This window comes from Tigriopus californicus, chromosome 4, assembly GCF_007210705.1.
Source record: "Tigriopus californicus strain San Diego chromosome 4, Tcal_SD_v2.1, whole genome shotgun sequence".
Taxonomy (NCBI): Eukaryota; Metazoa; Arthropoda; class Copepoda; order Harpacticoida; family Harpacticidae; genus Tigriopus; species Tigriopus californicus.
Genome location: NC_081443.1, coordinates 2,360,828 through 2,375,641, shown reverse-complemented (window position 1 = coordinate 2,375,641; position 14,814 = coordinate 2,360,828). Strand labels below are relative to the sequence as shown.

The window sequence follows — 14,814 nt, the reverse complement described above, 5'->3', positions numbered from 1 at the left end:
CGGCTGAATTCTGAAACAAAAAGAACTGTTTCAAGGTTTGCGTGCAGAACCAAAGCAACTTTAGACATGTGACTCTTGCCCAAATCCGTTTGAATGGGATATATTTTACCCGTTTTACATATGAACCAGACTCCATTGGACAGCAGGAGGAAGAGTAGGAGGGCTGCGGGAATGAACTAGCGAGCTTAGAACCAACGGCATATCTTGCACACAAACCAAAAAGCCGCAATAAATACAAGCCAACGAACAAGTTGAACATGGATCGGCTCCTTGGGATTCATCCCATGGAAGAATCCTCGTCCACTGGGAAGTGATCATTAAATATTGGAGCAATACCGTCGGAAGATTGTGGATGTGGGCCAAAATTCTTTGGAAGAAGTCCCACCACAGATGAAAAGCCAAGGAACCAGTCTGACTGGGTTGACTGGAAGCCGCTCTCCTCCCCATGCAAGAAGTGTTATGCTAATGAAATTCAATTCCGGAGCCCGAACCGTACAAAAAGTTCGTCGTATTTCGACAAACCCCCATTTATGTTCGTTCGTTCTTTCGTTCGTTCGACTTTGGGTATCAATGGTTTTAGTGAAGATATGAGTGTTGCTCAAACTGATACGGAACACGCAGAGCCGATAAATTGTCAGTCTAATCATCCGATTCGATCTCCAAGAAGTCACTCGACTAAGTATGGAGTGGGTTGAAGACTCATTCAGAGTCCGGAGTTTGTTCACAAATGGACAAGGAAGATATGGCGAGTGTGTTTCTCGTCATGTTTACTTGGCTGGAATTGGGTGTGGGCCTAATGTTTGATCACACATTGGTGGCTGAAATGAATGAATTATTCAAAAAACGACACCGAACGACCATGAAATGTGAATCCGTTCGGTTGAAGGACAAACGACGAACCACTCGAAGGAAACAAAAACAAATCTGGGTTCTTCTTATGTGAAAACCGAGGAAAAACACGAAAACTCCTCGACAAAGGAATGCCGGAATTTTCAATAAACCCCTCTCAACTTCGCAACAATTTTTGATTTGTTTTGAGTCAAACTACCACTACCTTTTAGACAATGTTCAGTTGTACATTCATTTCAATTTCCAAAGTCGTTTTCGTTCTAATTCTTCTGAACGTTGCCAATGAATGACGGGCAATCAATTTGCATTCAGATGTAGCCCAAGTAAAACTTTGCTACCAAGTCTTGGTGGGCCTTGACCTCATTGAAATATGTCCAGTTTTTGGTGACGTCACAACTAATGGACTCAAATTAGCTCCAAAATGGACCATTAAAAGAAACCTGGTCCTTCATGACTCAGGATTTAGACTTTTTTTCCAAAGTAACGCTTAGGAATGGGCCTGTTCAAACGCTGTTGTTGTAACACAGTTATTGCTCTAATAGAAGGGAATTCATTAGGTCCTCATCTCGGCACTTTTAATTAAGTAGCCATAGAATTTGGAGCTTCGCGCTCCGGTCACTTTGCCCCCTTCATATTTGCTCATCTCTGCCAAACGAATGAAAGAAATATCACGGCTCCAAGGCAAGTTGGATGAAGTCGATAGAATCGTTGATTCACATTCTGGTCGGTTTTGGGAGGTTTGAAAATGTGGAATGTTTACATTTGGGGGAGATCATGACAAGCAACCAAAAACGCGGTGATGGCGGCCATTTTCTCGTTTTGGTCCCCAGTCCAAGGAAGTCTTCTCTACTAGTAATATGTAGTCTGTAGGAAGTAGTCTTTCTTCCATTTGGTGAACTCGGGTGAAGCGCAATAATTCATGCCATAAAAAAGTCCCGGGCAAAAAAGAGAGTAGAGCAGAAGACAGAAAGAGAGAGAGAGAGAGAGAGAGAGGGGACCAAGGTTTGTTTCCCAACTTGACCGGGCCGGATTGCATTTCATGGCATCAAGCGAACCAACGTTTAAGAGCCCACCCATGATGGGCGTCATAATAATAAGNAGCCGTTGTGTATCGGCTTCAGTCATTGTCCAATATCACTTACTCTCGGCTGAGTGGTATTACCAGCAGCACCAGGCCGTCTTCAGAGAAATCTTTCGAGGCAAATTTGGAGATATATTTGTGCCCAAAGTTTGTTTCCCAACTTGACCGGGCCGGATTGCATTTCATGGCATCAAGCGAACCAACGTTTAAGAGCCCACCCATGTTGGGCGTCATAATAATAAGCTGGGGGTTACAAGTTCAACACATGATTGCAAATGAGGGAGCATTCGGACACCCTGTTGAGTTCATGTGTTTGAGGCGGAATAAGGGGATGAAAGGCTGACAATACTCCTTAATCAAATCATCTATTACTGCCAGTCGGGTGGCTTGCTCAGGTATCAAAATTTCTTGACCTCTTCTAACATGAAATCAACCAAAAGAATGAGGAACGATTTTTTTAAGGGATTGAATTTCGTTGCAGAAAAAACAATTCAGAAAATAACAGTGTGAAACAAAATCTTGCTGAATGTTTTGCAAACGATAACGAGACGATTTTGAGTATAGGGATGCCTTAAAGGGGCCAATTCAAATTCATTATCAGATCAAATATTTCATAGAACACGACGTTACTTGCTGGGCATTCACTACCAAATACCGGTTAGTTAACTATTATAATAAAACCCCCTAAAACAACTTGTGGTAGAGGAGTGTTGTCACAATGCAGGATTCAGGGTCTACATTAAATAGTTATTTGATCACGAACTGCATGAAAAATGTAAACACTGGGATTTGAATCAAATCTAACCTTCGTGAGAGACATGCTATTCGTAGTGATAAATCAATAAATCAAAGCAATCTTACTAATCTCTCTCCACATGTCATTCGTCTCTACTAAAATGATAATAACAAAAACAACGCTTGAGAAGGAACAGCTTTCTATTATTTGGTAATAATAATAAATATTAACAATATAAAACATTCGTCCATTGCCACTGAAATTGACCACCGGGCTAATTTTTCCAATCTTCGTGAAGTTGGTCAAATTAATGTGGTCTTGAAGTTCTTTGTCTATGATTGAAAATGACTCATGGTGAATGTTCTAATGTGTTTTTGAACACAGTCATTTGTGACTTTGCCGGAATGTTCAGATTCCTGCAATTATGTTCACGCTTGAGCAGAGTGTGTTTGAAATGAAGTCGCAAAAAGTATGTTGTTCGATTTAGTGGCCTATAATTCTCAGCGACAATTCAACGCTCTCCCATAAAAAAAAAAGGAGGTTGCCGGTCCGTCGTTGTCGTCATTTTTCAAATTTCAAGTCCCAATGCATTTCTCGCCATTCTCAATGGTGGGCGGATCCGCACCTTGATTGCCAGGGGTCATCATTCTCTCTGGGAACAACGAACCGTATGGAGTAAGCATGATGGGCAGGCACCCAAGAAGCTTGAAGCTTGTGCACGAGCCCAATCAAAATCTGGCAAAATGCGTGACTTGTCTTGCTTGTCTCTTAACCTTGAAAGTGACCCCCCTTGGACAAACCCAGAGAGACGCGGGTTAATCAAATCTGCCCGAGTCCAAATTGAAGAGCATGGCTATTGTTGTTTGCTTTTGCACAATGGTCCAATTGGAAACGGAAATATAAATGAGCATGTGTGCATTGAAAATGGCGTGGATAATCCTTTGGTTTCGAAAGATCCTATGTCTTGTCAAGTGGCACTACTTCTTCGTGGGCGGACAAATGTTTGCCATAAATTACGAACCAACTCACTGACTGGAGATTCTTCCGAGCCGTCAATCGCAGTAATTTCACAAATACAATAGTGAGTGAGCAAAGTGGGGCATGCAAGAAAGAAAGAAAGAGGAAAAAAAACAAGAGAAAAATCTTGTCTTTATTCAATGAAGCTTGATTTCGTTTTCGATCCCTTTACTCTCCCCCGGCGAGGATTGCAGTTTTCTTTTACGCCTTCCCAGAAAATGTAATTGGGATAAGTTGGCAAGTTCTGAGCGATTCCAAGGCTACGACCGTTTATTTGGCTTTGACGAGCCCGTTGAGAGTTGGGTGAAAATGTCGCTTGTCTTGAGATGAGATCGGATCTTGTTCAAAGGATTTTCCAAGCTAAATACGCCGTTGAGATGATTTACCGAACACCTAGTTCAGTGTAACGACTGACTGACTGACTGACTGGCTGACGAATAAGATCTCGAAGGGTACGATGAAGATTAATGTCCAAGTACTACTTGCCTTATCAGATCTGTTCCGAGATCAGCTAGAAGTCTGTGTGATATGTGTGTAATCAGCAGTCTTTCCCATCGTTTATCGTTTATCCGAACTTTTGGATCTAAATGTCCACCTAAACCTATTCATTCATGTACCCGTCTTGACTGCTTCCAACTTCCATGGGAGACAAGTCGCAATCTCCGTTTACAACCCACCTAAAAAAAGAAAAGGCCATGCCAATTCGGGTATTGTAGGCATTGGTCGAGGTCGTTAAGCATCTTTTGAGGACTATTCATCACTCGGCAATGAAATTGGCAAAGGAAGAGGGAGGCGAGCCAGTCACACCCAAGAACGATTGGATTGCTCTCTCTCTCTCTCCCTTCCCTCCCCCTCTTTCTTTTTCCTTTTTTCTGTCTGTCTTTCTTTCTTTCTTTCGATCTTTCTTTCGCCCCTTTTGTTGTGAGCATGTTCTGGAGGTCAGAGCTGAAAGGACGCCAAAGTGAAGAGAAAGAGAAAGAGGCTTTGTTGGTTGAGGCCAGGAAAAAGTCCCCCTGCCAAAGGCTACTTAACGCCGCTTGCCTTGTCTTTTCTATTGAGGATGTTGTTAGCCAAATTGGTAAATTGATTCCTCAGATGGCAATTTGTCAACTTTGCCCAAATTAACCTTTGACAGAGGAGTCTGGCCGAGCCGCCAGGTCGAAAAAAATGTCAAGAAAGGGGACCTTCACGTGGCAATACCAAGAAGCTTCCAAATACTCATTGTTGACCGTACACGGGTCAATTCAGGTTGGATTTTGGAATAGCACAGGTTTGCTGTCGAGTGAAGGTTGATAAATGAGGTTTTATCCCGCGAAATACGGGGTTTCTCTGATTGAAAACCCATGCAAAAAGACACGGCTAATGGCATACTTAGAGCTTTCAGCATTCGTTTTGAAATCATTCATTCGAAGTAGACCGATCTTGATCAAAAGATAACGCACCACCGACCACCGAGATAAAGTCAGAAAGTCAGGGCGAAGAAAAGTGGGAAAAGTGCCTGGCATGCATTTCCTGGCTCTTTCTCTGTTCCGCTCTTGGATGGCACAACTTTTTTCCTCCCCGTTCCATTCGAAATGCGGACAAAAATGAGCAGCCAAAATCCTAAGCAGAACAAGTTGAAAGGGATTGCCAGTGGACTCATAGTTGAGCGCACTTGAAAAGGCCGGCCATGGTTTTGGCCTTCACTCATTTCAGTCCGAGCGGGGCCCGAACTTGTTTCTTGACTTTTGGTTCGCATTATATGAAATTGGATCTTTCACTGTACCAGGCGTTCACCAAACCGGACAATGGTTCGTTTAACTTATATAGTATTTTTCAACTACGTACACTTTTCGTTCCTAACAACATTCATTGTTTAAGCTTGATCTATTCAATTGCTATGAATGCCTAATGAGTTCACCTTTTATGACAAGTCAATTGGACCGAAACTCAACGTAAAAGTCTGTGTGATCAAGGTTCTAATTGAATCCATTTCCAAAGCAGGCCTTCAAAGTTAAGGCAAATATAAATGCCAAAACCAGTCAAATTGGCAAATTGAACGATTCTTCATGTCCTCTGGCCGAAATGACTTTTGATAGAAAGACCTGGCGTTGTAAAATTGGGGGCCATCTGAAACGAGCTTCTTGTTCGGACCCCAGAAAAGGATAATAAGTTAGGGGATGTTCCCTAGGTTTTCAAGTGGTCCATTCAAGTTTTTGCCAAGCTCCGTCGTTTCCAAGGATCAGCTATTCCCGAGGAAATTCAATTTCATTCAATTTCCCCACCCACAATGCCTGTCTGACCTGTCTTCTTTTGGACTGATTCGTTCAAAAACTTTCATGACCTCAAAACGAGGCGTCGTTCATCGTCAAAATTTCCAGGGTCCAAACTTGTCATAAAATTTGTCTCTCGCTTGGGTTTCCAGGTCATTGCCTCGCGGAACCGATTCTCCAAGTGGTCCACGTGGTCGCCGTGTTCCCGAAGTTGTGACGGAGGGATCGCAACTCGCCAACGAACCTGTCGCGAGACTCAGTGCGAAGGACTTACTCATGAGGATAAAATATGCAACATCCAACCCTGTCCAGCCAACTTGCTGAGCTTGGGCTCGGATTTCAGGGATCAGCAATGTGCCCTGTACAACGATGTACCCTACGAGGTAAGAGAGGGTCGTGCAAGTCTTGTTTTTGAACAAAGGGTGTGCGCTTCGAGGAAAATGGCATTCAATATTGGGGTTTGATTTAAAAGTACGTTACTCTCTTATCATTTTGGGTCAAACACAGAAAAGAGCATTATCATACATATACAAATGTATTATAAGGATGCTGAGCCGTAAAAAATGGTAGGCTTTAGTAAGGACGTAGATTCTTGACAATCAAGGGGATGACCGATTTTTCAAGTTAATGAATAAACCAAACGGTTAGAACTCATCAATAATTATGAAGGCATGTGATGTACTTGCGGCTCATGGCCATGACGGAATGTGTGTAAAACTAAACTAAAAAGGAACAACAATTGATGTTTATTGCATAAAAATGTAGAAAAAACGTACAAAAAGTGCAAAAACATTAAAACATACTTTTAAATCTTATGAACACATGGCTCCACATGCCCTTAGCACTTCAGACATGGAAAGGCACATTTTACGTAATTGAACTCGTGGAAAAAGTCTGAAAGGGTGTGATAAATCACATTCAGGCCCGGAGGTCCCTTTCGCTCCATTAACGGCTAGGGCCCCGAAATCTCATGGACCAACAAAGATGGTGGAAAGTAAGGACTCACGCCAACCCCAAAGTCCCCATAGGCCACTTTTTTATCGGAAGGCAGGTTGCCATGTCAACGGTTCCATTGCTTACTCCACTCCATATAGGGTCAAAACTATCTGTGGGAAGCTGCAGCAGACGAGAATATGGCCGAACACGAGTTGTGCCAACTCCATTGCCGTGCCTCGCAAAACCCGGATCTGGCCGTGAAAATGGACCGGGAAGCCGTGGATGGAACACGATGTCGAATGAACACTCTGGATATGTGCATTCGGGGAGAATGTCGGGTAAGACGAGTGAGGAACATTTCGATGAGATTTTGCTCAATGGTTTAGCAATTGTTAAGGTCGATAGGTCTTGATTGATGAGACAAATATACGTACTTCTACCTGAGATGACGGGTGTATAACCTGGGTTGAAGTTGCAAGGAAATACGTTTTTTTCGACCTCTTTTGGCCATCCTGACCAATATTGTCGGAGTTAGTGCGCCTAAATTTAGTCCAAAATGACATTGCTTCTGCAGTCAACCCGGGTTTAGACATCTATTTCGTTCGGGTTGAGCGTTTGATGAGAAAAGAAGCATTGCGTGTTGAAATTTGATGGCTTGGATGTGGTTTTATTGGAAAATTGGGAAAAACACCTCCCAAACTCCATCACACGCTTTTAGCTCCGAACACAAAGATGTAAAGCTCTTCTTCCAATATTGTGAGTGCCTCTATATTTTCCCATTTTTTCCTTCTCTCTCTCTCTCCTTTCCAATAGAGGGTGGGATGTGATCTCCAACTTGATTCCGATCTGAAAGTGGATCAATGTGGAACTTGCGGTGGCAATGGAACCGGATGTCCCAACGCCATCTTCGCCTGGGAAGAGGCTCCATTGTCCAGGTGTTCGGTCCCTTGTGGAGGGGGCTACATGATGGCCCATTTTGTGTGCTTGAACAACCAGACCAAGGTCCAGGTTCACGACGACCTCTGCAACAAGGCCACACAACCCCCATCCAGAATGGCTCCTTGTAATAATCGCCCTTGTCCAGCCAGGTAAATATGATTCTCAGGCAACATAACGAGCACCTTTTAAACCATATAATTACGCCGATTAGTCATTAGGATTCGACCCTGATTTCATGGCTGTTTAGAGTATTGAATACGTAATGGCGCAATACCGTAGTGGACATGCTATGGACTAGAAATGCGCCGTCTACACATTGTGAAGCATAGGACGAGCTTGTTATTAGAGCTGTTGTGTCCTTGGCACTCTCAAGTTCAAACACTGTCCTCATCTGATTTGGAACTTCATTTGCTTTTGTTGGAACTACGAGTCGAGTACCGTAGGTGGGGCTTTCTCACCCTTGAAAGGTTATTTCCGGTTGGGTCCTTTCAAATGGAACTTGATTTTGGTTGCAGGGAAAAGAGACCTCTCTGTAATAAAAGTGCTCAGGTTTTGTATTTCAAGCCACTGTCACGAAAGTATCTTAGAGATGTATTAGTAGTCCGTTAAATCAATCATGCAAACTTCAGTCATTCCGCAGAAGAGAGGCAATATTGGAGGCTGTCAAAGGGCCACGTTGCGATAAAGACCACCCATAGATATCTTTGAAAAGAGCCACTTTGGATCCTTCTTTCCATGATTCACAATCAATATCAGAATCCAAAGACTCCTTTTTCGCGCTCACTCGGGAGCCCTGACGCAAAAAGGGAGCCCCCTGAAATGGAAACTGGCTTTTCATTTCCGAATGCTCCTCATCCATCGGAAAGAGACCCAAAAAGGAAAGACCCGAATTCAATTGATGGCTGGGGCCCTCGTGAGTTCGTGGTCAAATCTAGGGAGTGGTCTCATTTTCTTCCTTCGATATCATCACAAATTCTAGTTCATTTGTGAAGGTGAAACAAATTTCAGACCCTTAAATGAGACCACTGGTCGAGTCGAGATCAATAACCAAGATATCTCGTCCACTTTTAGCGTTTGACCACAATTCAGCTCCGAATCTTCTTGGCTCGAGATTTTGAATTGAAAGGACAAAGCGACTTTTCCCACGACTTTTTTGGGCAACAACAAAAGCCGAAACATCTCCGCACTCCATCCCTCCTAGCTTGTCTTCGACCCAATCAGACCATAAGTCAGGGCATTGGCCTTGGAAAATGGAGCAGAGCAAAGGTTCAAATTTCAACGTGGGACTCAATTTTCTCCCCAATAAAATGGTTTTGGTATTCCACTCACTCGTTAGTTTTGGATCTCACTAATAAAATTTCCAAGATCCCTCTTTTGGTCTTTGCCACGATTCAAAAAAGTGATTGAAACGGCCATAAAAGGCGGGCTTGCCATCACGCTACAATGAATCTAATTTCATACGGCTTTGAACACCTTGCCAGTCAATGGAGAACGCCTCATAAGAGGGCTACATGATAGTAGCCCCAAGTTCCGAGTCCTGAGCAAAGGCTCAAGACAATTGTAGTAACAGTCCTGGAATGCAGCCGCGAGGCCTTGGAGCTCATTTTTCTTTTTCATGACTAGGGACGCTCATAAAAAAGCAAAGCCCAGGGAGACCTGACAGCTTTGGAAAGGAAGCCCTTCTTCCATCTCTCTTCTTGCCCGTGAAGGTCTATTTCAAAGAGAAATCATCCTTTTGCGTATTTTTTTTGTTTTCCAGATGGGAGGTTACTGACTGGAGCGAATGCAGCAAATCCTGTGGTGGAGGTGTTCGAACCAGGGACGTGGCATGCATCATAGACAAGGATGGAAAGAAGATCAAGGTTAGTTGTGCTCATAATTCAACCTTTCAGACAACAACCACGCGATTTGTTTGTCGCATAAGAACACATAAGAGTGCCATACTGAAACATGTTCCATTATTCAAACAAACCATTTACAAAACAAAAGTTGTGCTCATTGTTCAACCGAGCACTCTGGACATTTCAAGATCGAAAAGCTGAAGGAGAAGACGAGTGTGTGTAGCAAATACATATATGCATTAAAACACATGTATTCAGCTAAGGAGTAGCTGGTCATTGATTACATGTACGCAATTCTTACTGGTATAATTGACGTCAATTAATGTGAAAATTTATATAAGTGTATAAGTGCAATGTTTTTTAGAATAATTAAATTAAACGAGGTCAAAGGGGTTATGTTTAAAAAAATCCGTTAATATTGCGAAATATTCTTATTGAAAGTCGTTGCAGCGTTTGCATTCTTTTTTTGCCATGGGAAACTTGCAACACTCCAATGAAGTTCTACATAGTATATTGGTAAGAAATTTCCTCACCACCACGAACCATGTCAACCATTTCTTGCATCGCATTGATCCCAAATGGAAACAAGAAATGTCAGGAACTTGTTTTATCAGTGAAGAAGACAGGGGAGCTAGCGGGCCCGCATATTGTGCTCTCGTATCGTAAACGAGATGCATGGCATGAAGCAAACCCTAAAATCTGTCTCGAGCTTGTAAAAGACTCCATTTACAAGCCAAGGGAATATGGGTCTGTTGGGAGGGCTCTAGATCAAGACCAAGAATTGTAGCGGCATTACGACGAGGTTTCGGTGCAACCATAGCTTTCAATTGGCTATTGCCCAGTTTTTTTTGCCAATGAGAACGCGGAGAGAGTTGTTGGTGAATAGAGTTCTAGACAATGCAGTTCGAAATCTACTCCACCAGATTTTGTGCTTCCCAGCCATTTCATTTCCAGTTCCATCTCGTGCAGTCGGGCTCCCTTAGATCGGGCACGAATTTTTGGCGGAATAAAATCTATTCAGAGACCATGGTGGACCATTTCAGACGCACTGAAGAGATCGAGCGAAGGGAGAGAGTCCATCAACTGTCTGAAAGTGGACTGCTGGTCATTGGAACATGGAACTTGGCTTCTCCCTCACAAAAAATGGGAAAAGGAGGGAACGAGATGGCGGCCGCGTCAAGGCAATATTTGGATATGCCTCACGTTAATGATTGGGTTGGAAATCCATCTCATAGGCATGCATTTTCTCGTCCTACTGGTCCGAATGAATGGTTCAAGGTTGACTTCCTGTTTGCTGAGTGGAGCTTTTGTAATGGAACGTATAAGTGGAGCACAAATAATCACACATTGGCTCACGCATGCCATTTTCGTGCATCCGTGTTCCAACCAACGTCCATGGTGCCATCCGATGAAAAGGGTATCTTGGCCTCATTTCATGAGAATGGGGGAAACACGCATGTACTGATTTCTTCTTTTGATAGCGATCAGACATTAAAAGTGTACCTTCTTCACGCCTTCAAGATACTAAAGGTATTTGGTTGGGAACAACGATCCCGCATCGCTTTCGTTTCTAAAGTGGATGGAGGATAAACGCGACTGACTTGGACGTGTACACAAGTGTGTTGTTGGAAGTGGGTGGTGGGCGGAAGGTTGCACTCCACACGGTGGGAATATTTCTGGAAACTGATTGAATACCCCAAGCGAGACATGCGGCTTTTGGGAAGTGACAGCTGGAATATTGAGAAAAAGGATCTCCTTGAGCCGAAGACCCTTGCTTTTCGGCTCGTGGAGACCTTGTCCTTGTCGTTGAGGCTGATCTTCACTTGACACCTGGATGTCAAGGTTCTGATTGGATTCCCTGGTTATCTTCACGTCTGTTTACGTTTGGGTGTCCGTTCCACTTGGGCTGGACTATGACAAGTCAAAACTACGAGCCTCTCGATGCCATCAAATCAAAGTTAAATAAACAATCATTATTTTCAAATGTGTTCTCAACAAGCTCGATCGGAAACGATCCGGATCGCATTTCCTGAATGGTTTCTTCTTTCAACGCAAGTGACTTTTCCATTCTGAAGGTTACGTTATGTTACTTTTTGGTCTTGGTGGCTCTTGGCACATGAGTCAGACCTGGAATCTCCTGCTCGATCTTGTTCTTCAGGGCTGTCTTTATGAGGCCGTGTGAAGAGCCAACTTCTCTCCAGTTTCAGCGATTTTCTAACACATATCAGTGTCTCAAATCAATAGAGCATACAAAATGGCCCTCTAGACCCATGAGGGGAATTGGATCATTGATCTGGCCTCCCCTCAGAGGATTCATGGAACATGCTTGCTATCTCAGAAAGATGATGTGGTGAAACTTCCGTTGCAGGTGGTCAATGATAAATGTCCCAATTTGGAACCACCGTCCAAGGAGGGATGCAATATGGAGGAATGTCCGCAATGGTACACGGGAATTTGGTCTGAGGTAAGTTCCAAGGTCCATGGAAAAACGATGCCACCAAGCTTATGAGGGACCTTTTTCTGAGCGGCAGAATGGATTAGCTTTCAGATTTAAATCTTCTTTGATGAACTTTGGTACGGAGTGAAAAATGTGAATGAATTTCCTCATTCATCATGCTCTGGCATAGACGGCGTGAAGGAAACTCTGACATTATCGCTTTCATAACTTGGTGGCCTCAAAAAAGGACTCCATTTTGCTTGCGTTCACACGAGCAACAATTTAGGCGTCAGGAAACTTTTTTCCAAGGGACCCAGAGACCAACATGTAGAAATGATTTGAAAGTTTTTCAAGGAGTGGAGAATAGCCAATTTCGATCCTCCAGCTACTTTACTCATCACCCTCTTTATTTTCTCCCCGTGAATGAATTAGGAAAGTTGAAAAAGGCACCAACGGGGGCAGGAAGGTAGGAGATAATGTCCTTCAATGGAACCATTGCCATACATAAGCAAACGTCGCGAACCAATTGACTATTTGTCGTTTGGCTTTGTGTGTTCCACTAAGATTGGCTCAAATGATATGTGTAAACTGTTCTAGATTCTCTCTTATAACAATACTTCGGGAATAAACGAAGAATTTGCGACCAGTCGTAAGAGTATCACCAAGTATGAATCCTCTATTGAGCACGTTAGAGCGAGTCAAGCACTGGAAAAGTTCCACTTAATGACGAACAAGAGGACCATGGAAAAAGCACCTCATATGGAGTTGAGTTAGGAAAGCGTACGGTCCCCATTTCCTTCTTCTCGTCCTCGTGGTCCCTTTCCTCGTCGTCCTCTTTCTCCTCCCCTTTGAAAAGTGGGGGAATCATGAAAATGGGAGAAAAATATGCCTTGGCTCGACCCATCTGTCTACAATGTGCGTGGAACAATTTCCCCCTCAAAATGTAAATTAAATCAAGTTAGAAGTGAGATGGATGTGAGGAACTGTCGACCATGGTCTCCAAACCCGTATTTTCTTTATTCCTTCCTTCAAAAATACCCAAACGTTACGGAACGAAGGACCTTTCCTTACTCGTATTTTTCGTACTTCCTCAAAAGGTCAACGATGAGTTGGGGGGTCCTGGCCTTCCTAAAGATGTGATGACGATCTGATGGCCTCATTTTCTGTTCCCTCTTACAGTGCAGCGTTCAATGCGGTCGACGAGGCTTGCAACATCGCAACGTGATTTGTCGAGACGTCAGAGGATTTCCCAGCGGGGCCTGCAACACTCGAGGCAAGCCCCCCGTTAGTCAACCTTGTCGAGGGCCTGGATATGGGAAACCTGATTGCAGGGAGGAAGAGGAAGGGGCCCGCTGGAAGAAATCACAGGTTGACTCGTCGAAAAGCGACCAAACGCCCACAGGTTGGAAGAAGATCCAAGGATTCCATGTCGAGCCTCCATTGCCGCGTCAACCTCTGGAGACGGACAAGCCAGGATCTGGTGGGCCCGATTTGCCAACCATGACTCCCCCCGGCCAAAGTCCATTACTTCCACAGAGGTTGATCGATTCCGTTCCAACTGAAGTGACCACAGAAGCGAGGTAGGCTCCATCATTGGTCAACAACCGTGGTTTTGACTTCTGGGAAATTAGATTAAGAGCAGAACTTGCGGTGGACCTGGGTCCTTGGGGGGGGAAGTTCAAAACATGATGATATTGCTTCTCTGTACCATTTAGTGGGTCTCCGGCCGTGCGATCCTACTTCTCATGTGGTTGGCTGTATGTCAGGTAACTGTCCGTTTGTCCACTCTCAATGAACCCACAACAAAATGTGGTCATGGCACAGTTCTCATCCACGGAGCTCGCTCTACTCACGTTCGTTCCCAGTGTTGTTCCTTTCAATTTGCACTGCCAAACCGAAATCCCTGCACAATTCCCCTCACCACTATCTGCGACTAACAAGCCGCTACTTCCAACACTGTCTTCGTGTCCTCGTTGTTCTCCTCTTGGCCTTCATGGTCCTGGTCGCCTTCATCCCGTATCTCTTGCTTGGTTCTCTCTCGCTTAAGAGCGATTCTCGATTTCCACTCAAGATATGCAGCACGAGGAGCACTTTATACATGATTTAATGTACAGAGACCCCTCCCCTAGATTCCAAGCCCCGGGAAGAGTGGCCGATGCACTCTCACTCTGCACATTCAAAAACCTTATCTAAGGCACAATGAAGTAGTTCCAAAGTGAAGGAGCCCACGGCTGAACTGCACCATTATTTTTCTCATGTATACACAGCACCACCAGTAGTACATTCAGTACTGCTCTTCAACGCCCACCACCGCCACTGCCCCCGTTCACCATTCCATTCACCACCTCCCCCCTCGTTCTCGATGGCTAGCTAGCTCTTGTGTTCGTTGGTTCGTTCCGAATCCCACTGTATGGGTTCTGCAGAGAATTCAATGGAAAGATATTACTGCATACACCATCATGACTTTGTTGCATTTTCTCTGGCCCCTCAATTCATGGCCATACAAGGGAATGTCAGATTAACATAATCTGCCCCTATGTCACGGAGATTACTCGTGGCCCTTGGGCCTCTCTTATGATTCACACTCAATACGGAATCTATTTGAGAGTAAAGTTAATCACAAGCAAGATCCGAGGGACTGACACGTTGAATGGTTTATTCCCGAATGCCATCCACATGTCTCTCATGTCGAAGAAGAGTGTAGTGACGATATGTCTGTCTAGGAA

The 14,814-nt window shown here is 44.0% G+C and overlaps 1 protein-coding gene across 4 annotated transcripts in view; it reads left to right on the top strand.

Moving 5' to 3' along the window:
• Positions 1-14,814, top strand: part of LOC131878928 (protein madd-4-like) — a 42,983-nt gene that overhangs the window by 19,288 nt on the left and 8,881 nt on the right. For all 4 annotated transcript variants that reach the window (XM_059225080.1, XM_059225081.1, XM_059225079.1 and 1 more), the window contains exons 3-8: positions 6,088-6,318; positions 7,030-7,209; positions 7,685-7,959; positions 9,570-9,672; positions 12,020-12,115; positions 13,268-13,668. In XM_059225080.1, the coding sequence (XP_059081063.1) occupies positions 6,088-6,318; positions 7,030-7,209; positions 7,685-7,959; positions 9,570-9,672; positions 12,020-12,115; positions 13,268-13,668 (1,286 nt within the window). The remainder of the gene's footprint in view (positions 1-6,087; positions 6,319-7,029; positions 7,210-7,684; positions 7,960-9,569; positions 9,673-12,019; positions 12,116-13,267; positions 13,669-14,814) is intronic.